We start from the raw sequence: 17,337 nt of genomic DNA, 5'->3' as shown, positions 1-17,337 counted from the left end.
ACAATAATTTCAAGACTTAGATTTGGGCATACTGCACTTAATAGTACATTGAAGACAATAGGGAAACATGAGAAAAACTGTGAAAATTGTAATCAAAAGGAAACTGTAGAGCATGTTATGTCCTATATATATATATATATATATATATGGACTAGTATAATGGGTGATGCCATCTTGACCTGCACTAAAATGCACCTAAAAGTTGTATGCCAACGATGCCAACCGCCATAAACAAGCCAGAAGAAGAAGAACCACATGACTCACCGCCGATGACGCAAAACTTCCGCGACGCGACACAGAGATCCTTCGGCGACATTGAGGATCATCAGACTCGCTGGAGTTTCTGAAGTTTCGCGATGTCGTTGCGGTTATTTCGGCTGGTTGTGCCCTCGGGTGCAGCAGCTTGGAAAGCAGTATCGCCTGTGTCGACGGTAAGATCGAAAAAACAGCTTCTACACTCCAGAACGAAAGGTTTATCTATTATGTCGGGCCTCATGCAGTCCAGACTGAAGGACAACAGCAGAACTACAGCTGTGGAAATCACTTCTTACTGTCAAATTAATGCATCTATTCATATGTTTATTGAATCAATGCAACTTTGATTGTAACATGCATTCACGTTTGTTCAGACATGACCAATATATAACAATGGATCTCCGTGTGCGGCTGACAGTAGTTCTGTCAAAACATACTTGTTTTATAGTTTTGTATTTAAGAAGTGTGTCAGCAGTAATTAATCGTTTGAATCCATATATAGATACTTCAGCTGAGCAGGGCAACATATGCACTTGCTGTCAGACCACATTATCTTAATGGTAGGAAACATAACAGGATATTTTTTTGATACCCTCCAGGCTCAAATCCACACAAGTGCTGTCAGTAACCTGCGGTATGGATGGTGGGCTTATGCTCTGGGGGAGAGGACAACCTCCCGCTTCAAGGAAAACAGCAAGATCATTTCCATTGATGGCAACTTGGCATCTGGAAAGGGAGCACTTGCACAAAAATTGGCTGATAAACTGGGTAAGACAATTTCTGGCTCCCTTGTTTTTTAAAACTACACACACACTCTCTCTCTGTCTCTTAATGTATTTGGGAGTAGAATATTTTGTATTCTATTCTTTACTATTCCTATTTCCTAGAAGTATTCGTTCAGTTTTCAATGTTTCTCTCATTAGGGATGCTGTACATGCCAGAGCCAGACACTTACTATGTTGACAAAATGACAAAGGAGAAAGTTCCTCTAGATCAGGCTTTTAATGGAAACTGCAGTTTGGAGAAGTTCTACTTGGAGCCCAAAGCCAGTGACGGTAACTCTTACCGCCTGCAGTCTTGGATGTACCTCATGAGGTTGCTGCAGTACTCTGATGCTATTGAACACCTGCTCTCTACAGGTAACCAAAGCTGTTGATATTGTGATTAAAAATGAAAACCCTACAGCATGAACAGATATTCCTATATACAATTTGGGGAATGCAGTAACAGTTTAGGATATTTATGTCATTCTCTCTTCTCTGTTTCCCTTGCTCAGGACAGGGAGTTGTTCTGGAACGATCTCCATTTAGTGACGTGGTTTTTTTGGAGGCCATGTTCAAAGAAGGCTACATCCGCAAGCAGTGTGAGTGATTATGTCTGAAATTCATATTCTAAAATATTTTAGAATGTAGGTAAAATGCTGTTGGTGACTGAAGTCGTACTTCAACTGATAATATATCAAAGCTGCTTTTTGTTGATTGAAATGAACGGGATGTATGTGTTGGTTGCTATTCTGCAGGTGTGGACCACTATAATGAGATTAAGAATATCAGTATCTGTGAGTTTCTGCCCCCTCATCTGGTCATCTATGTCGACTCACCTGCTGAAGAGGTCCAGAAGAATCTCAAGGCATCAGGAAAGGTGCGTGTGTGAGGATCATGTTGGTCCAAATAATTCATATTTTGATTATAATGTATAAAAATGACACTGACAAAGATTTTCAATATCACACAAAATAATTTATTACAAAATGATTAAATTATGGCTGGATTTAATGTATAGTTTTGTTTAACTTTTGCATAATTGTAACATGTTTTTCTGCATGGAGGCTTTCATTTAAGGAGAAATATTTCAGGAGATTTTGATTAATTCAGGAAGCGCTGATTATACAATGATGACAGTGAATTTGAATTTTCATTGCCTTATACAGTCATACCTCCAGAATGTTCCCTTAAGCTACCTGAAGAGCATTGAGACTGCATACAAGAAGACCTTCCTTCCTAAAATCAGGTCACCACCTAATATTCATTATATGTATTATTGTATATAAATGTTATAATTAATATAAGCACTGTAATTATTTGTAATTGTATAAAAACATTAATATTAATGTTATATAAATAAAATGATCACACTTTAGATTAGGGTTCAATTCTCACTATTTACTAACAATCAACCACTCAATAACCTCAATAAACTACTAATTACTGCTTATTAATAGTTTTAGTTTTAAAACTGTATCTCATTTTCAGTGAAGAGGCAGAGGTTCTTGCCTATGACACAACCCAAGCCCAGGACATTGAGAGGGTAAGGTTCAAACCTGTATGTGGAGCACATTGAGGCAGGCAAATGGCACTGATTTATGACTTTACTTTGCCTTTGCAGGTTGCAGAGGATATTGAATACTTAAAGTTTGAGAAGGGCCCTTGGCTGGAGCAAGATGATGTCACTTTCCACCATATGCGAATGATGTAAGTGCTTGATTCATTTACATTTCACTCGTGTTTTTTTCTTTTTTTTTCTTCCATGGACTTTTGCTAGTATTGGGTGTAATTATTATCTTTCCAGCTTAGCCACATCCTTGAGCACATTGAATAAATGTACCCTTTCCCTTATTCCCTAGGGTGGAAGACAAGCAGAGGGTAGCCACCCTGACCTGCATCCCCAGATATCTCCCAGAGGTCACAATCGGTGCTCATGAGTTTGATGCTGCCTACTATGCTTTCAAATCGGTATGTGCCCTCCACTGAAACTGTAACAGTACATGTAAAAGACTGATCATAAGCCACATATAGGTTGTTTTGCAAAAAAAAATCATTTTGAACAATGTTGATATTTCAACATAAATTCTTTTTTTTTTTTTTTTCATTCTATGGAAGTCAATGTCAATAGAAGTTTGGTTACCCATATTCTTCAAAATATCTTCTTTTGTGTTCAGCACAAGAAAGAAATTCATACAGGTTTGGAACGACTTGAGTAATGACAGAATTACATTTTTTGGGAGAACTAACCCATTAAGACCTAATTATGCTTAAACCATTAGCAATTCCAAAATTCGTATTTTTTATTAGTAGTGGCGGTTAATATTGACTAGGGCTGTCATGATTCCTCGATTAAATTCGAGTACTCGTTTAAAAAAAATCGTTGATTGCAAATTACCTGTGTCGAGTAATCGGCAAAATACCGGAAGTGGCGCATTCCACGGACAAGAATCCATGAAACGCATTAATAGACCGATATATTAAAACCATTTAAAAACCATACTATAGCATAGTGCTATTGTGAATTCACAAAGGCTGCGATTCAGTTAAATAAATGTATGCCCTGCGGGTTTAATGTATATAATTAATCGTCTCAAACTCCATCTCTGCATATGCTGTGAGTTTAGTTTGCTTATAACGCTCATCTGGTAACGCAATGTGCGCCATTTCATCAGATTTGTAAGATAAATCAGTTATAAATCTACGCCAACACAGGAGAATACATCAATTTTTTCCAAATATGCAAAATGTTCATTGCATTTCAAAATAAGTTTAAACCCTCGCTCTGGGTTTGCATGTTTTGATGTCCACACGTTCTTGTTCAAGAAATTAGTGACTATCGTTCTATCGTAAAGAACTGGCCAAATATTAAAGGATTTGATCTTGCTGTAAAGTGTAACAACACCCTTTTGTTATGATATATAATATGCATAAGATAATTGTGTTGTTCTGTAAAACCATCTGATCATTTGCTTTTGATGCTTTATTTGAACCAATTATGATTGCCTCATTGTTATTATATAATGTATGAATTAAGTCATTTTAAAGGTCTTTTTGTTTAGGTCTATTTTTATTACCACAAAAAAAAAAATGACTTTATTAATCGTCAAAATAATTGATCAGTTACTAAAATAATCGTTAGCGACAGCCCTAATATTAACTATATTAATTAAAGAGAGTATGGAAGCAGTGGTGCTTTAGGTGCCTCGCTGATGATAGATCTACCTTAAATGATATTTCTGTCAGATACATTTGTGTACAAGTAATTGCATATGTCCAGGAGCCCAAACAGTGTCCCTTCAAATGCCTGCACAATGATTGAGTGTTTTCACAGATCAGGAGTGTCACCTTGAGGACATTCAGTGATGTCGGTGGCATTACAAAATCAGTAGACAGATAGACTTTTGGAGTGGGTGACAGAACACTTTGTATGGCCATTAGTGATTCCTGGCAATATTATATTGATCTTTGGGAGCGCTGTGTTCAGCCATCAGATTTTTCATCTTTTCATTTGCTCATCTGATCACCACCTTGTCAGTGTTCGCGCGAAAACATATGGAGCTTTACCTCAGCCCAGAGAACATGTGGAAGTGGAGCTCATGAATATAGATTAAATGTCTAGTCTTTTACTCTCTATTATTTTCAGTGCATTTCTTTAAAGGTCACAGTAAAATGTTGCCAGGGCTTTAAAGAATCTAACATGTGATATGAAAATCTCTCCTTAGCTCCCAGGAAAGAAGTACGCTGAAGGCTATAATGAAGACGTTGGTGACAAAGGCATCTGGCTGAAGTGAGAAACGCCAGTGTCGCTGGAGGGGAAGGGACATCTTAAAGACAGATTCCTTGTGGTATTTCAACCATTTGCCCATGTCCCGTGGAGAAAGATGTATTCTGCTCTTCTGCAGCTGAAGATATCATTGTACATTGCTATTAAAACATTTATTGTATATGTTAAAAAACGGTTTCCTTTCATTTTGAGTAAGTGTTGTTCGTGGGTGGATCTTTTTGAGTTTGACTCAAGTTCTGGTTCCAAGGACTTATACGTTCCCACTCTATGCACTAAGGGGTCCAGGGCCCCTGGTGGTTTGTTTCTGGCTATCCAAATTTAGGGGCACAGGACAGGTCAAACTGAATGTGCTTATGACACTGGTGATCGGCTTCCTTCGGCAGTTTCAGGCCATGTTGCTTTAGAGGCCCCTGGCAGTCAGAGGCCATTAAAACTAGATATGAGACTAAAGTACAGTAAAGTCAATTATTATTTTTAGATATCGTTAAAAAAACCCCTGAAAATTATGCAACGAATGTGACATCTAACTGAGGTAGTAGCTATGTAAGGGAAAAATCAATCTGCCAGCCGATATCTTATTTTGTTTCATTGCGGTGAGACGGTGACTAAACACCCCAATTAAAATACTTTTTGTTTGAAATAGCACTGCAAACTGGCCGCAGCTCATTAGACACCTGAAACCAGTCGTTTCTCGTCACTCAGATGAGATGAGAGGAGATGATATGAGTCTGCTGCCGGTAAGAGAGCGGCCGCGGGTCCAGGAATAGAGCCGCTGCTCATTTGTTCCTGAGCGCATCTCATATTACCAGCATTTCTCATATTCTGCCCTTTATGGGTGATTATTCACCAAAATCTGCAATGACGCTGAAATAAAAGTGGCTGTTTGGACAACGCCGGCCTTCAGATTCCCTTAGCTTTCATCAATTTTTACACTCCTCTGAGTCCCTCTATAAAAGGGAATGGGATTCCATAATTTTAGATTCATTTAATACTTTGGGAGAATCTGTTTTCCTGTTAAGATGAAAATATGTGAGTGGAGAAAATGAAGAAAAAGACCTGAGAGTTCCAAAATTAGCCCCAAAGGAGATCCAACAGGTCTGTAAGTACAAGTTTATTTCATTTTAAAATGACTAAGAATATCACTGAGGTGTGGTTGTGTTCGCCGCCATAATCTCTCATTTGTTGTTTATGTTGTTAATCATGTCAGCTTGGTGTTTTAAATGTGTCATTACAAGTAGTTTTGAATGGAAACCACCAGAGGGCGCTTAACATAGTTTGAGAATTACTAGTGTCACAAGAGAACTGTTATTATCTTGCTTTTGTGTTTGCCGTAAGCCCTGGCTATATGAAAGGGATATTTTTATTTCGTCATCATTTATTAACCCCCCATGTCTAAACGCATGATTTTCTTTCTTCCGTGGAACACAAAAGAAGACTGTCTCAATCTCATTCCCTTTTATTATATGGAAAAACGGTGATTGAGGCTGTCAGGCTCAATTCTGCAATGATTTTGAATTTAACAGAAGAAAGAAAGTCATAAGGGTTTAAACACGATTCTAGAATGTTAATTATTGAATGGATGTCCCTTGAAGTTCTACTTCAGGAGTCTTGGTTTCCTCAGAGGAGGGCACTGTTGTACTTCCATCCTAAAGAAACCACTCTTCAAGTCTCTTATGGATTAATGTCTCACAGAGCAGAACACTTTCCCTTTCTCCTTCACTTGTTTCTCGTGTATTTGACTTTATGAGGCTTTTATTTTGACAGCACTCTTTTAAATACATAAATATTTCATACACATAGATCCTCCCACAGCTGTTATTATATGCTCTTTCAATGCAGGTCTAACTTGGCACGGCAAATAGGACTCTGAATTTAAATTTAAAGTGGTTAGAAAAGTGCTACATTTGAATTAAACTACGTTAATGCATTTTCAAAAAGGGTTTAAGAGGCTAAAGTGGTTAGTTCTAGTGAATTTGCTGGATCTCTGTATTTAGTGCTGCTGTGGATGAAGCACATTGCTATTTGAGTTGTCGGTTATTGGTGGTGTTATCAGGCATTATGGAGGGGTGGTCTGCTAAATGAGGAGGATGGGAAGATAAACAAAGCTAGTGTAACATTGCTGACAGATAATAGACACACAGCAATGCCCTGAAGCAACATGAATGGATGTAAAATGAACCTTGAATAACGTCAATGACAAAGCAAAATAAACTCAACCTGTGACATAACAGTGACAGTTGCAACTTCTGCTTATGTGCAACATTATTTTTCTTAAAAAAATAAATAAATAAAAAAACAGCTTATGACGTAGCCTGCACTAAAGGAGTAGCCTGCACTAATTTTCTAATATATATATATATATATATATATATATATATATATATATATATATATATATATATATATATATATATATATATATACATATATACATATATATATACATATACTGTTTTATCAAATAAATGCAGCCATGTTGAGCATAAGAGACTTCTTTCAAAAACATAAAAAAAATTGTACTGAGTGCTGACCCCAAACTTTTGAACAGTATGAATGTGCAACAGATGAATTCTCACTAGCATTAGAATAAATGTGCTGCTAAATCAAAATCAATTTTGCAGGGTATTCTTAATATCTGAACCTTGACACTGACTATAAACCAATCATATCAAATATGACATATGTTTTAAAATACTGCATTATAATTTAAGAAAGAGCCCAAGGTCATGTTTAGTTACATTCATCCAGCAGTTCTATATCTTTTATAGTTTTTTGATAGTATGAATTTGCTGGAAGATATGATATTTGCCCATCTCTGGCTGAGATCTGCCACACCTGAAAGTTCAAGACCTTTTGTGTCCCTCTAAAGAGAAGCTTTCACACTGCTTAAAAACCTGGGGCCACAATTTCACAGTCAGACCATCAGGAGTGGGTCTCCTTTTGACAACTCTCAGTTTTCCCTCATGTGACTTTAATCACATTTCACAGCTCGTTTTAAATGAATCGTTTACATGCCAGGAAAGAACACTATTTGCTGGCTTTGATTACTTGTGTACTCTTGTCAAAGTGATTGTGGGTTATTTTTAAATTATTATGGAGACTTCTTTTTTTTTTAACCGAAAGACGAGTTTTATTTACTACCAAACTGGAGCAGAATTTGTTGAGAACCAATATGCTTCCACAGTATTTATTCACATAAACTGAACACAGTGAATATTTAGATAAACTGACGCAACCAGCGCCGTTGCAAAACTTCATTGACCCCTTGTCAAATGTGCATGTCCCCCACAAAGATAGTAAAATCACAAATCATCTACAGGACATTGTGAGGTTTCTGTGAGAGTTAACTTAGTTCAGTATACCATAAAAACAAATAGATTTAAAATTAGCTAACAAATAGTAAAACGCATGAAAATGATGTAAATGTGAGAAAGTTCTTTAAAAACATGCCAATTCCAAATTAGCAACTCATGACAACATACAAACTAGCCACTCAGTAATTGCTTTAATGGTCTGTCTACTTTTATAGGTTATGCTATCACCTTTGAGAACAGTGTCAGATAGCTCTCTTTGATGTCTCTCAGCGTCCATATTTCTCATGGTATGTCAGACTTGTTCTTGATGATTTCTACAATGTTACATGGGTTCTAAGCCGCCATGATGAAAACCACTTTCATTTGCAGGTATTCTTACCTCATCTGCTATCAGATAAATCATTTGTCAAAACTGTTCACATTGAGGCGCTTTCATGTCAAATCTTCAAATCAGGATATCATGCTTGGCTGAGATTTTTGTCAGACCTTGAAGTCACTGATATTAAAAACAAGTGCACATATTTCAGCTCCTATTAACAAAGTCTTTCACATACATTTTACTCGTCTGGCCTTTAAATAGATGCTTTAATCATATTTCCATATGTTAAACTCACTCAATGGGAAAAAAGGGGGAAGTTTCTTGAGGGAATCTCTGGAAATCCAGTTAATTTGCTCTCTGGCTAGAATTAAGCCCGGAGCCATCATACATTACCATTTCATTAAGATTCAGAACCCAAACAGATTTAAATATTCATGGATTCCCTCCTTTCTCTGATTAGATTTTAATTACACGATATCGTCTTAAACAAATGAGGGACGTTCGCATAAAGGAGCTATTTGTTTTGAGGGATAATGAACACCTGAAAGGTAGAGCTGCTTCAAAGAGCAGAAGCATTTATCCGATGAGACACAAAGGGCCCCTCCGAGCCCTGGGTTTTGTCTTGTTTCTGTCAAAGAAAAAAGACAGAAGAAAAAAAAAAAAAAAAAAAACCTACACCCCGAGCGCTCTGCATCACACCTGGTCAGAACCTCCCCAGTTTGTTCTTCAACCCATTCATTCCTTCCTTTCCTCCCTGCCTTTGTTGAAAATTTAATGACCTCTAGTAATTATTCAGAGTGGTGCGATACAGGACTCGTGTACATGATGCTTTATTTTATAATGCAAGTTACACCCAGCAGCTTTTCGGCTCTTTCCCCCAATGAGTATTCAGATATTCATGTAAATTTCTCCATTTTAAATTCAAGGCAAGAGAAACATGATGCACCTGTCGTGACCAAGGTTGATGTAGAGGTTGCTGTAGACACGGTGTTTGCAAAAGGGTTAAGGGCATTTACTTTCTGTAACCAGAATAGCATTCGTGGTTGCTTTTTTAAAGAAAAATTCAAAATTATATTTTTACTCCCCCACTGCAGCTGATTAAAAAGCTCTGCACGACCATTCGTTCGTTTAATAAAACGCCTTTTTCTGGTGTCATATCATCTTGTTTTTCAGCCACGATGCTGCAAAGTAATGACTGCTTATCAACTTTTACTGATTACTTTGGTTTGAAGCCAGGGTTCACAAATAATTGCTGTAATACAGCAGTCCCATCTTACAGTACCATGAATGCCTCTCTTCACAACAGAGATGTCAGCTCCTCACTGCAATGGCCCTCATTAAATTCACTTGCAGGTGAGCAAAGTGTACAATGCTGTGAAGGCATATCAAAGCCACAGTGTGTTTGCCACAATAGTGCTGTCCAAAAATGTGAACGAGCACTTAAACGAGCATGTAGCTTGTTTAGCCCAATATTTATGAAGTATTCACACAGCTGAATGTCCAGGGCGGCCACATCCACCCATTACAAATACAGCACCACTTTCCCAATAAACAAACAAATCGACTGCTCTTTTCCATAAGGCGGCTGTCTTGCCCACCTAGCACTCTTGGTTTCAAGGAATAATAGGCTATGATGAGCGGAGATAAATCAGCTCATTCAGGTAATTGTGCCTTATGGGGATTTCCAGCTTCTGTGTAATGGCCCTCTTAAACACACCGCATAAGATGACCATGGCTGACTCATCAGGTTTGAGCCGACTGCACACATTTTCTTTCTCAGAAAATATCCTCTGCTTGAAACTATTCGACGGTTTTACTGCCCATTGTGTGCTTGGAGAGACTAAATCCTCAGATTCATGCGGAGCGAGTCAGAAGTGTGGAGCAACACTTTGAGTTATATGTTGAGAGGCAGTAATGGACTTTAAAGACTTCAAAGACTCACTGTGAATGAATTGTTAACAGTTTGCATGTGTTGTCTGGGCTGTTTTAGTGCTTGGTTCACTAAAATAATTATGCAAGTGAGGTTACAATGCAAACACGACCAAAATATTAGTGCTGAACAGAACGCAATTTGCACAGCTCAGTGATCTGGGTATTAAGTTATGGAGGATGCAGCAGACTACTGCTATCTGATAAACTTAACAGTGACTTTAAAGCATCGCTTCACCACTGTGAGCCAGACACCTCAAACAGGCCTTTAAAATGATGAAAGTGCACTCAAGTACACATGCATCGGTATATATGCCAATTGTGATGCTTTCAGTACATCTTTGGATCGTCATTTGATGAATTATTGCTGCCGTGATCAATAGAAAATGTATGCAAACATCTCACCACCAGATACAAGGGTAAACTGCTCAAGTTTTTGGCCGAGCAAATATTGTTTTAAACAATAAGGTCTAATCTGTAATGAAACAAATTTACAGTAGCACCTTATTTTACAGTCCTGTTCACCATGTACATATTATGTACTTATTATAGTAATTACAATAACTGGGTAATAACTAAGTACTAACTCTGAACCTACCCCTAAACCTAACCTTAACCCATGTAGTTACCTTATATTACCCAGTACTTTCTTAGGTAAGTAAGTACACGTATAGTAAATGCACATAATATAAAATAAAGTGCAACCAAATTTACACATAATGAAGCATGTTTGTTATTAAAAAAATGACACTGATTAAATTGAAATCAAGCACAGCGCAATTTATCACCTGGTTAAGATGATTTGCTGAATTTTTATTTATTTTTTGTGCTGAGAAAGTGTCTATTGAATTTGAACCTATGCATCTACATCATGAATAGATCCATTGTTTGTCTGATGCATAAAAGATGAACTAAGAAATGCAATTTTGTTAACGAATGTCAAATCAAAAGAATGATAGTCATACAGATTTGTTTTAAATATAGCTTTAATGCTTAGATTTCTGTCCAAGAGTTCTTAGTGGAACTTAGCACCATTCTTCAAGAATTTAAGAATTCTTCAAGTCTACAGTTTTTCTAGCTGAAAATCTGCTTTAAAACATCCATTAGAGCTTCATATCTGGTCATTGGGGAGGTCAGGAAAAGTTATTTTCTCAACATGGTCCTCATGAAACCAAATTCTAAATTCTTAAATGTATTTAGCAGTTTTTATGGGGGCTCCATCGTCCTGGCATATTGGAATATCACGGGCAAACTACGTTAGGAACATATCAGGAACCTGTTCCTGTAAAAACCTCATATTACTTGGCTGGGCAAACATCAGATTTAATTACTTTTCCAAGACAACTGCCCACACCAGTTCAGATCCCTCACTACATTTAACACCTAACATCTTTTGTCCAGATGTAAACCTGTCCGGGAGTCTTGGTTACAAATGGTTTCCTTTTTCATATTGTGTTTATGTTATTTCATACATCCTCTCTACTGTCTAATGATCTGTGGTGAGCAGTTTGTTTCCTCTAGAGTGTTAACACTGTTCAGGAATGCTGACTCGATATGGAAATTTCATCAGGCTTTTACAAAGTGTCCTTTAAGGACCATTGGTCATTTTTAAGTATTTGCTGTCTCAATATGTTTCTGAAAAGATAATAAAGGACTGCCAGACAAGCACTGTCACTGGCATCCTTTTCTGAGAAGAAAATATCTATATAAGATAACAGGGATTACTTGAACAACTTTTAAGTTGTATTTCATTAAAATACTGTAACAGTACACTGATGCAATAGGAGACGAGGACTGTGTAGAATATTTTCACGCATTTTGCAAAAGTGATATTTACTGTACCTTGATTTGTAGTTCAACTGACATTGTTGTCTTCTTGCTAAATTATAAAGAAATATAATTAGATAATTAAATTTACAATTAAAATCAAACTTTAATAAGGCTTTAATAAACTTTAATAAATAAACCTAAAATGTTTGTTGTGGCCGAAATGACTGACACACACACACACACACACACACACACACACACACACACACACACACACACACACACACACACACACACACACACACATTCTTGTACATCTATCTTTATGAGGACATTCATTGACACAATGCAATCTCTAGTCGCTTACCCTAACCTTACCCATCACAACTAAGTGCCTAACCCGAACCCTTACCCGAAACCTACCCTTAACCTAATTATAACCTTGTCCCTAACATCTTGAGCCTCAAACAGGCCTCAGAAAGTGAGGACCGGCCAAAATGTCCTCACTTTACTCTCTTTGTCCTCACTCCAATGGTCTAAAACTCAAACTGGTCCTCACAAAGACAGACACACACACACAGACACACACACACACACAGACACACACAGACACAGACACACACACACACACACACACACACACACACACACACACACACACACACACACACACACACACACACACACACACACACACACACACACACAACAAGACTAATGACAAAACAAATCCACATGACAACACAAAAATAAGACAATAAATAATCAATTAAATCCACCCGTTACACACCCTTTTTTGTGTAATTGATTTCAAAGTGAAAGACCAGTTGCGTTCATCTCAGTTGTCCTTCGATCATCTTGATTTAAAAAACAGAACCAAAAAAGATTCATTCCAAAAATTCAGTCCAAAAAAGCTGCTCTCCAGTCTCCACCCACCAGAGTGAGTAAAGTTCTCTGACAGAGGAATCAAAGCACCTTGGTTGTGGATTTAAGCGAGTTCAATAAACATAGCCAGGCCACACTCTCCTGTGGAGCTGCAGAGGGCATCAAGGTCGCACTGAGTCACAGTCATTTTCAAGATGAACAACCTTGTCCTCATGGTCTAAATATATCTGCCGGATTTCCAGTTGTGCAGACCAGCTCCCTCAAGCCACCCCACTAAGGACAGATGTCAGCCTTCTGTGACCCTGTCAGTGACACACAGCTGGATGGGGCGAGCAGATCTGGAACAGTCTCTGCAGTGCAGTGGCTGAAGATGGTATGTTGTTGTGAGCATAATGTCAGTGTGTGATCCCAGCGCACCGATGGCTGAATTCAGAACGAGGAGGGGAAAGTAGGTTAATGGAAATCATAGTGTGCTGTACCTCTCACCTTCTCTTCCTCTCTTTCTCATACAGGTTTGCAAAGACATACAGCGGTGCTCATTATGGCTACATTTAGTCGTACAAATCTGTCTCAATTTAAATGGAAAATAAACACTCTGCAAAACACAAAGCTTTGAGGTTTACATCCGAGGACACATGAGGCTGTCTGAAGGCAAAGGAAACTGTCTTGTCAGTAACTTCATAGGCAACGTGTCTGTTTGAGGGAACCTCCTTGGGAAACTGCTTTTAGATAGACTTCCAATGCACCATAATGTCATGTCTAATGATCAAGAACAATTCAAGTGAGCTTATAGGAGCCTCAGAGCCACACGTTTTTGCATCAGATTAAGATTAAAGGTGTTTATATGCCGGAACAAACTTTTCCGGAAATTTCGCTGTGGCAAGTTGTTTCGAACTCCAGAAACGAACTTCGTTTTGGCCTGTTTTTTATTTTATTTTTTTATTTATTTCACTTGAAGTAAATCAGGGCCTTAAGCAAAGAATGAAAAATAACTTGAGTGCACTGAGGCCTTTAGAGATAACCAAGAGAACACTGAATGACTACAATGCTTGTTTGTCATTTTGTGTTGGAATCGTAACCTTAAATTAATATCAATGTTGAAAATTGTTGTGCTGCTTAATATTTCTGTCGAAACAATGCTTCTTTTTTTTTTAGGATTCTTTGATGAATAGAAAGCTTAAAAGAACTAAATTAATTTAAAATAGAAATGCTCTTTGCTGAATAAAAGTGTTTATTAAAAAAAAAAAAAATCTTAGTGACTCCAAACATTTGAACAGTATTTTATGTGCCCTTGTGATAAACGAGCAAACTTTACACACTTTTTAAAAAGATGAATTGGGAAAGCAGCGCTCTCTATTGAAGCTTTAGCTTTGATATTCAACACATGTGAAATAAAAAGCCTGTCAAGCTTTAAACTCAGTTGGAGACAGTCTTGAGACTTTATTCCCCTCCAGTGTTATATTTGTAAAATCAAAATATGTTACAAAAGCAATTTGTTTGGCAAGAGCTACCATATTTCATGTGAAGAGAGGTTCTGAATACTCAATCATCAGAAATGTCACAGTGTGTTCTGTTTCAAAAGTGGAAAACTGATGTGCTTATGGCTTCTTTCTGCTCATTTTTGTTTCAGTTTTATGTTCACTTTTGTATTGTTTTGTTAACAAATCTGATTTCAAGCTTGACTTCCTCACAACTGAAAAAAACTGCATTATTGACATTCTGCTTAATTGCAATATAATTGCTGTGTAAAACATACTATTCAAAAGTTTAAGTTCTATAAATATACTATTCAAATGTTTTAATGTGACTTTTGATGAAGAAATGCACCCTTTTAAGTCACCATGAAATAAAAAATTTTTTTTAGGGATACTGCAGTATTTACAATAAATGATTTATCTGTATACATCTTGAACCCTCTTAAACTTTAATCAAAATGACTTCCCCTCCCTCTTGCAGTGACATCTTTTCTCATCTCAGATGACATGTTTACTGGCTTGAGGGCGGGACAACCTGTCACTCACATGAGATCACAGTAATAGCAAACCACAATGATCCAACAATCCAATCAATTCCCGATGGACAAAATCAAGTCTCATCCTAGATTCTTTCTTGTTCGAGAAGCTGTTTCACTCGGACATACCTCACAATAGGGATGAAAAGTCTATCGCTACGTCCGTTTCATGCCGACTTTAAAATACACATACACAGAGCATTGCTGCACTAACCTTAGGGCAGGTCTTACAGTTCACTTCAAAATGACCGCCAGGTGTTTTTTAAGCATATGGAGTGCCAGGTTTGCTGGATCACCTCTGGCTTTCTGTTGTGCTGTGAAATAGACAGTAAAAATAGCTAAAAATTCTCCCAATCTCCTTTGGAAGCAGATTCTGAAAGGCCTGCATATGATGTGAACATCAATATTCTTCAGTTCATTTGATCATTCTTCAAATAGCAAAAATAGCAACAAAAAAATTAAACCTTAACCTCTGGTCTTTAGTGACCTGAAACGTCATACACTACCCTCCTTACTTATTTTTTTCAAGTTAGACATCAACCTTCTTATTATTCCTTAGTCAATTCATTATAAACAATATAACAAGAAAAAAAAATACAATTCTTAAAGAATGCCTGTTTTTCCATTCATTTTTTTGTAAAAATGATATAGGGTCGCTAATGACCCAACGTGTGCAGTATATATTTTTTCTGCACAACAATAATTGAATCTTTGATGAAATAAGTGCAGTTCACCTTTATTCCACAAGGTGGCAATGTCTGATACACAATGATGAAGTGACATTTCACTCTTAATTACCGCAGGCAGGAAACAAAAGAATAGGAAGTATCATCATCAAAACTTGAAATGGCTCAGCGATTTACTGCAGAGCAAGTACTGAATGCAGTCAAATATTAGTGTCACTGTCACTTGATGGTGGATTTGGGTGAAGAAGCTTTCAGCGATCAAAATATTGATTTTAAAGATGTTGAAAATTATAGTTTTGAGAATATGTATGAGATCGCAAATAAGAGCCGGATGCTGAATGTGAAATGAGCTCTGATGAGGACAGTGAAGATGGTATAAAACATCTGCTTTTTAAAAAAAAAAATGTTTTTTTAAATATGCTTTATTTTATTCTTCTGTAATTGTTACTCTAATATCAGGAGAGTTTTATGTTATCGTGACGGCTAGAGATCCATCCCTTATAGATCCGGGTCACTAAAGACCCCAATATGCAATAATGATTGGCGAAACATTCATACATTTAAGGGTTAATGTGTGGTGCAACTGGCTAGATTTTAGGAAGGAAGGAAGGAAGGAAGGAAGGAAAGAATAAGTAGCCTATTTTTTGAGAGCATATTTCATCTTTTTTATCTTCACAGTTCACTTTTGTTAAGCTCTGGGAACACATTTGAAGTTTAAAGTATAATTTAAGTTTTCACGACCAGTTAAGAAATTATGAAGTGATGTGACTGTAGGAAACACATTTATGTTGAAGCATTGTGGGAGGTGATAATTGTGTCCTCATGCACATCTCACTCCTGTTTGTGGATTGTTAATCATAGAGGTGTCAGTGTTGATTATCAAAATATAAGTGATGACAGGCATTCTAGCTATTACACAAAATTGTCCTTTCAGTTGTTAACTTCACTGTCAAAAAAAAAAAAAACGCTGCAGAAACCTTTAGTGGTGGGGTGTCATTAATCAAGAGCGCTGGACGGAGGAAGAGGGGGGTGAGAAGGTGAGATGAGATTTGGTGCTCAGGGCTTATTTTCAGCCTCCATCCTTGAAGCAAAGAATTAATCAAAAGAAAAATATCTCTCACTCGTGTCGGATTCTCGCGGTGCCGCTCACCTCCAAAGTGTCTGGCATTTTCATTTTGTTGCATCAGCATCTGTACTGGCCTTTGAATAATGTGTACATTTTTTGGTAAAAATCTTCCAGAAGAGATCTCATTGAAAAATGATTTATCACGGTACACATCAACTGAAATCATATTTATAGTACTCCACGTCCCACTGCCATGCAAACTGTTTGCTGGAGATAACATTTCTGTTTCCCACGAGTGAATAACGCAACACCTGTACTAATTACTCCCCCATGTAGAGGAACTGAATCTATCAATGGCCCGAGGCCTGGTTGCTTGATCCAAAATAACTAAACTACGCACAGCATGAGCTCACTTTACTACCAGTAGCTGTGAGATTAAAGGAAATAGTTCACCCAAAAATGAAAATTCTGTCATCATTCCAAACAAGATTTTTTTGTATGACTTAGTTTTCTCTATGGAACAAAAAAAGAGATGTTTAGCATTAGCAGAATGT

General features: G+C 37.2%; 1 protein-coding gene across 1 annotated transcript; it reads left to right on the top strand.

Annotated features, from left to right (window-relative positions):
* Positions 1 to 271: 271 nt before the first annotated feature.
* On the top strand, positions 272 to 4,988 carry ndufa10 (NADH:ubiquinone oxidoreductase subunit A10). The gene is made up of 10 exons (XM_084121785.1): positions 272 to 431; positions 855 to 1,023; positions 1,179 to 1,394; positions 1,532 to 1,618; positions 1,775 to 1,896; positions 2,186 to 2,265; positions 2,508 to 2,562; positions 2,641 to 2,726; positions 2,879 to 2,987; positions 4,742 to 4,988. The coding sequence occupies exons 1-10, from the start codon at positions 357 to 359 to the stop codon at positions 4,808 to 4,810; spliced, it is 1,068 nt and encodes a 355-aa protein (XP_083977911.1). The 5' UTR covers positions 272 to 356; the 3' UTR covers positions 4,811 to 4,988.
* Positions 4,989 to 17,337: the final 12,349 nt, after the last annotated feature.

Source organism: Abramis brama, assembly GCF_963993115.1.
Source record: "Abramis brama genome assembly, chromosome: 8".
Classification (NCBI taxonomy): domain Eukaryota; kingdom Metazoa; phylum Chordata; class Actinopteri; order Cypriniformes; family Leuciscidae; genus Abramis; species Abramis brama.
This window is presented reverse-complemented; position numbering and strand designations above follow the sequence as displayed.

Bases quoted from the DNA above. Each gene is read 5' to 3' on its own strand.
- ndufa10 (XM_084121785.1), top strand. From the start codon at position 357: ATGTCGTTGCGGTTATTTCGGCTGGTTGTGCCCTCGGGTGCAGCAGCT. The intron at 432-854 runs GTAAGATCGAAA...GATACCCTCCAG, and splicing joins CAGTATCGCCTGTGTCGACG to GCTCAAATCCACACAAGTGC. The intron at 1,395-1,531 runs GTAACCAAAGCT...TCCCTTGCTCAG, and splicing joins TGAACACCTGCTCTCTACAG to GACAGGGAGTTGTTCTGGAA.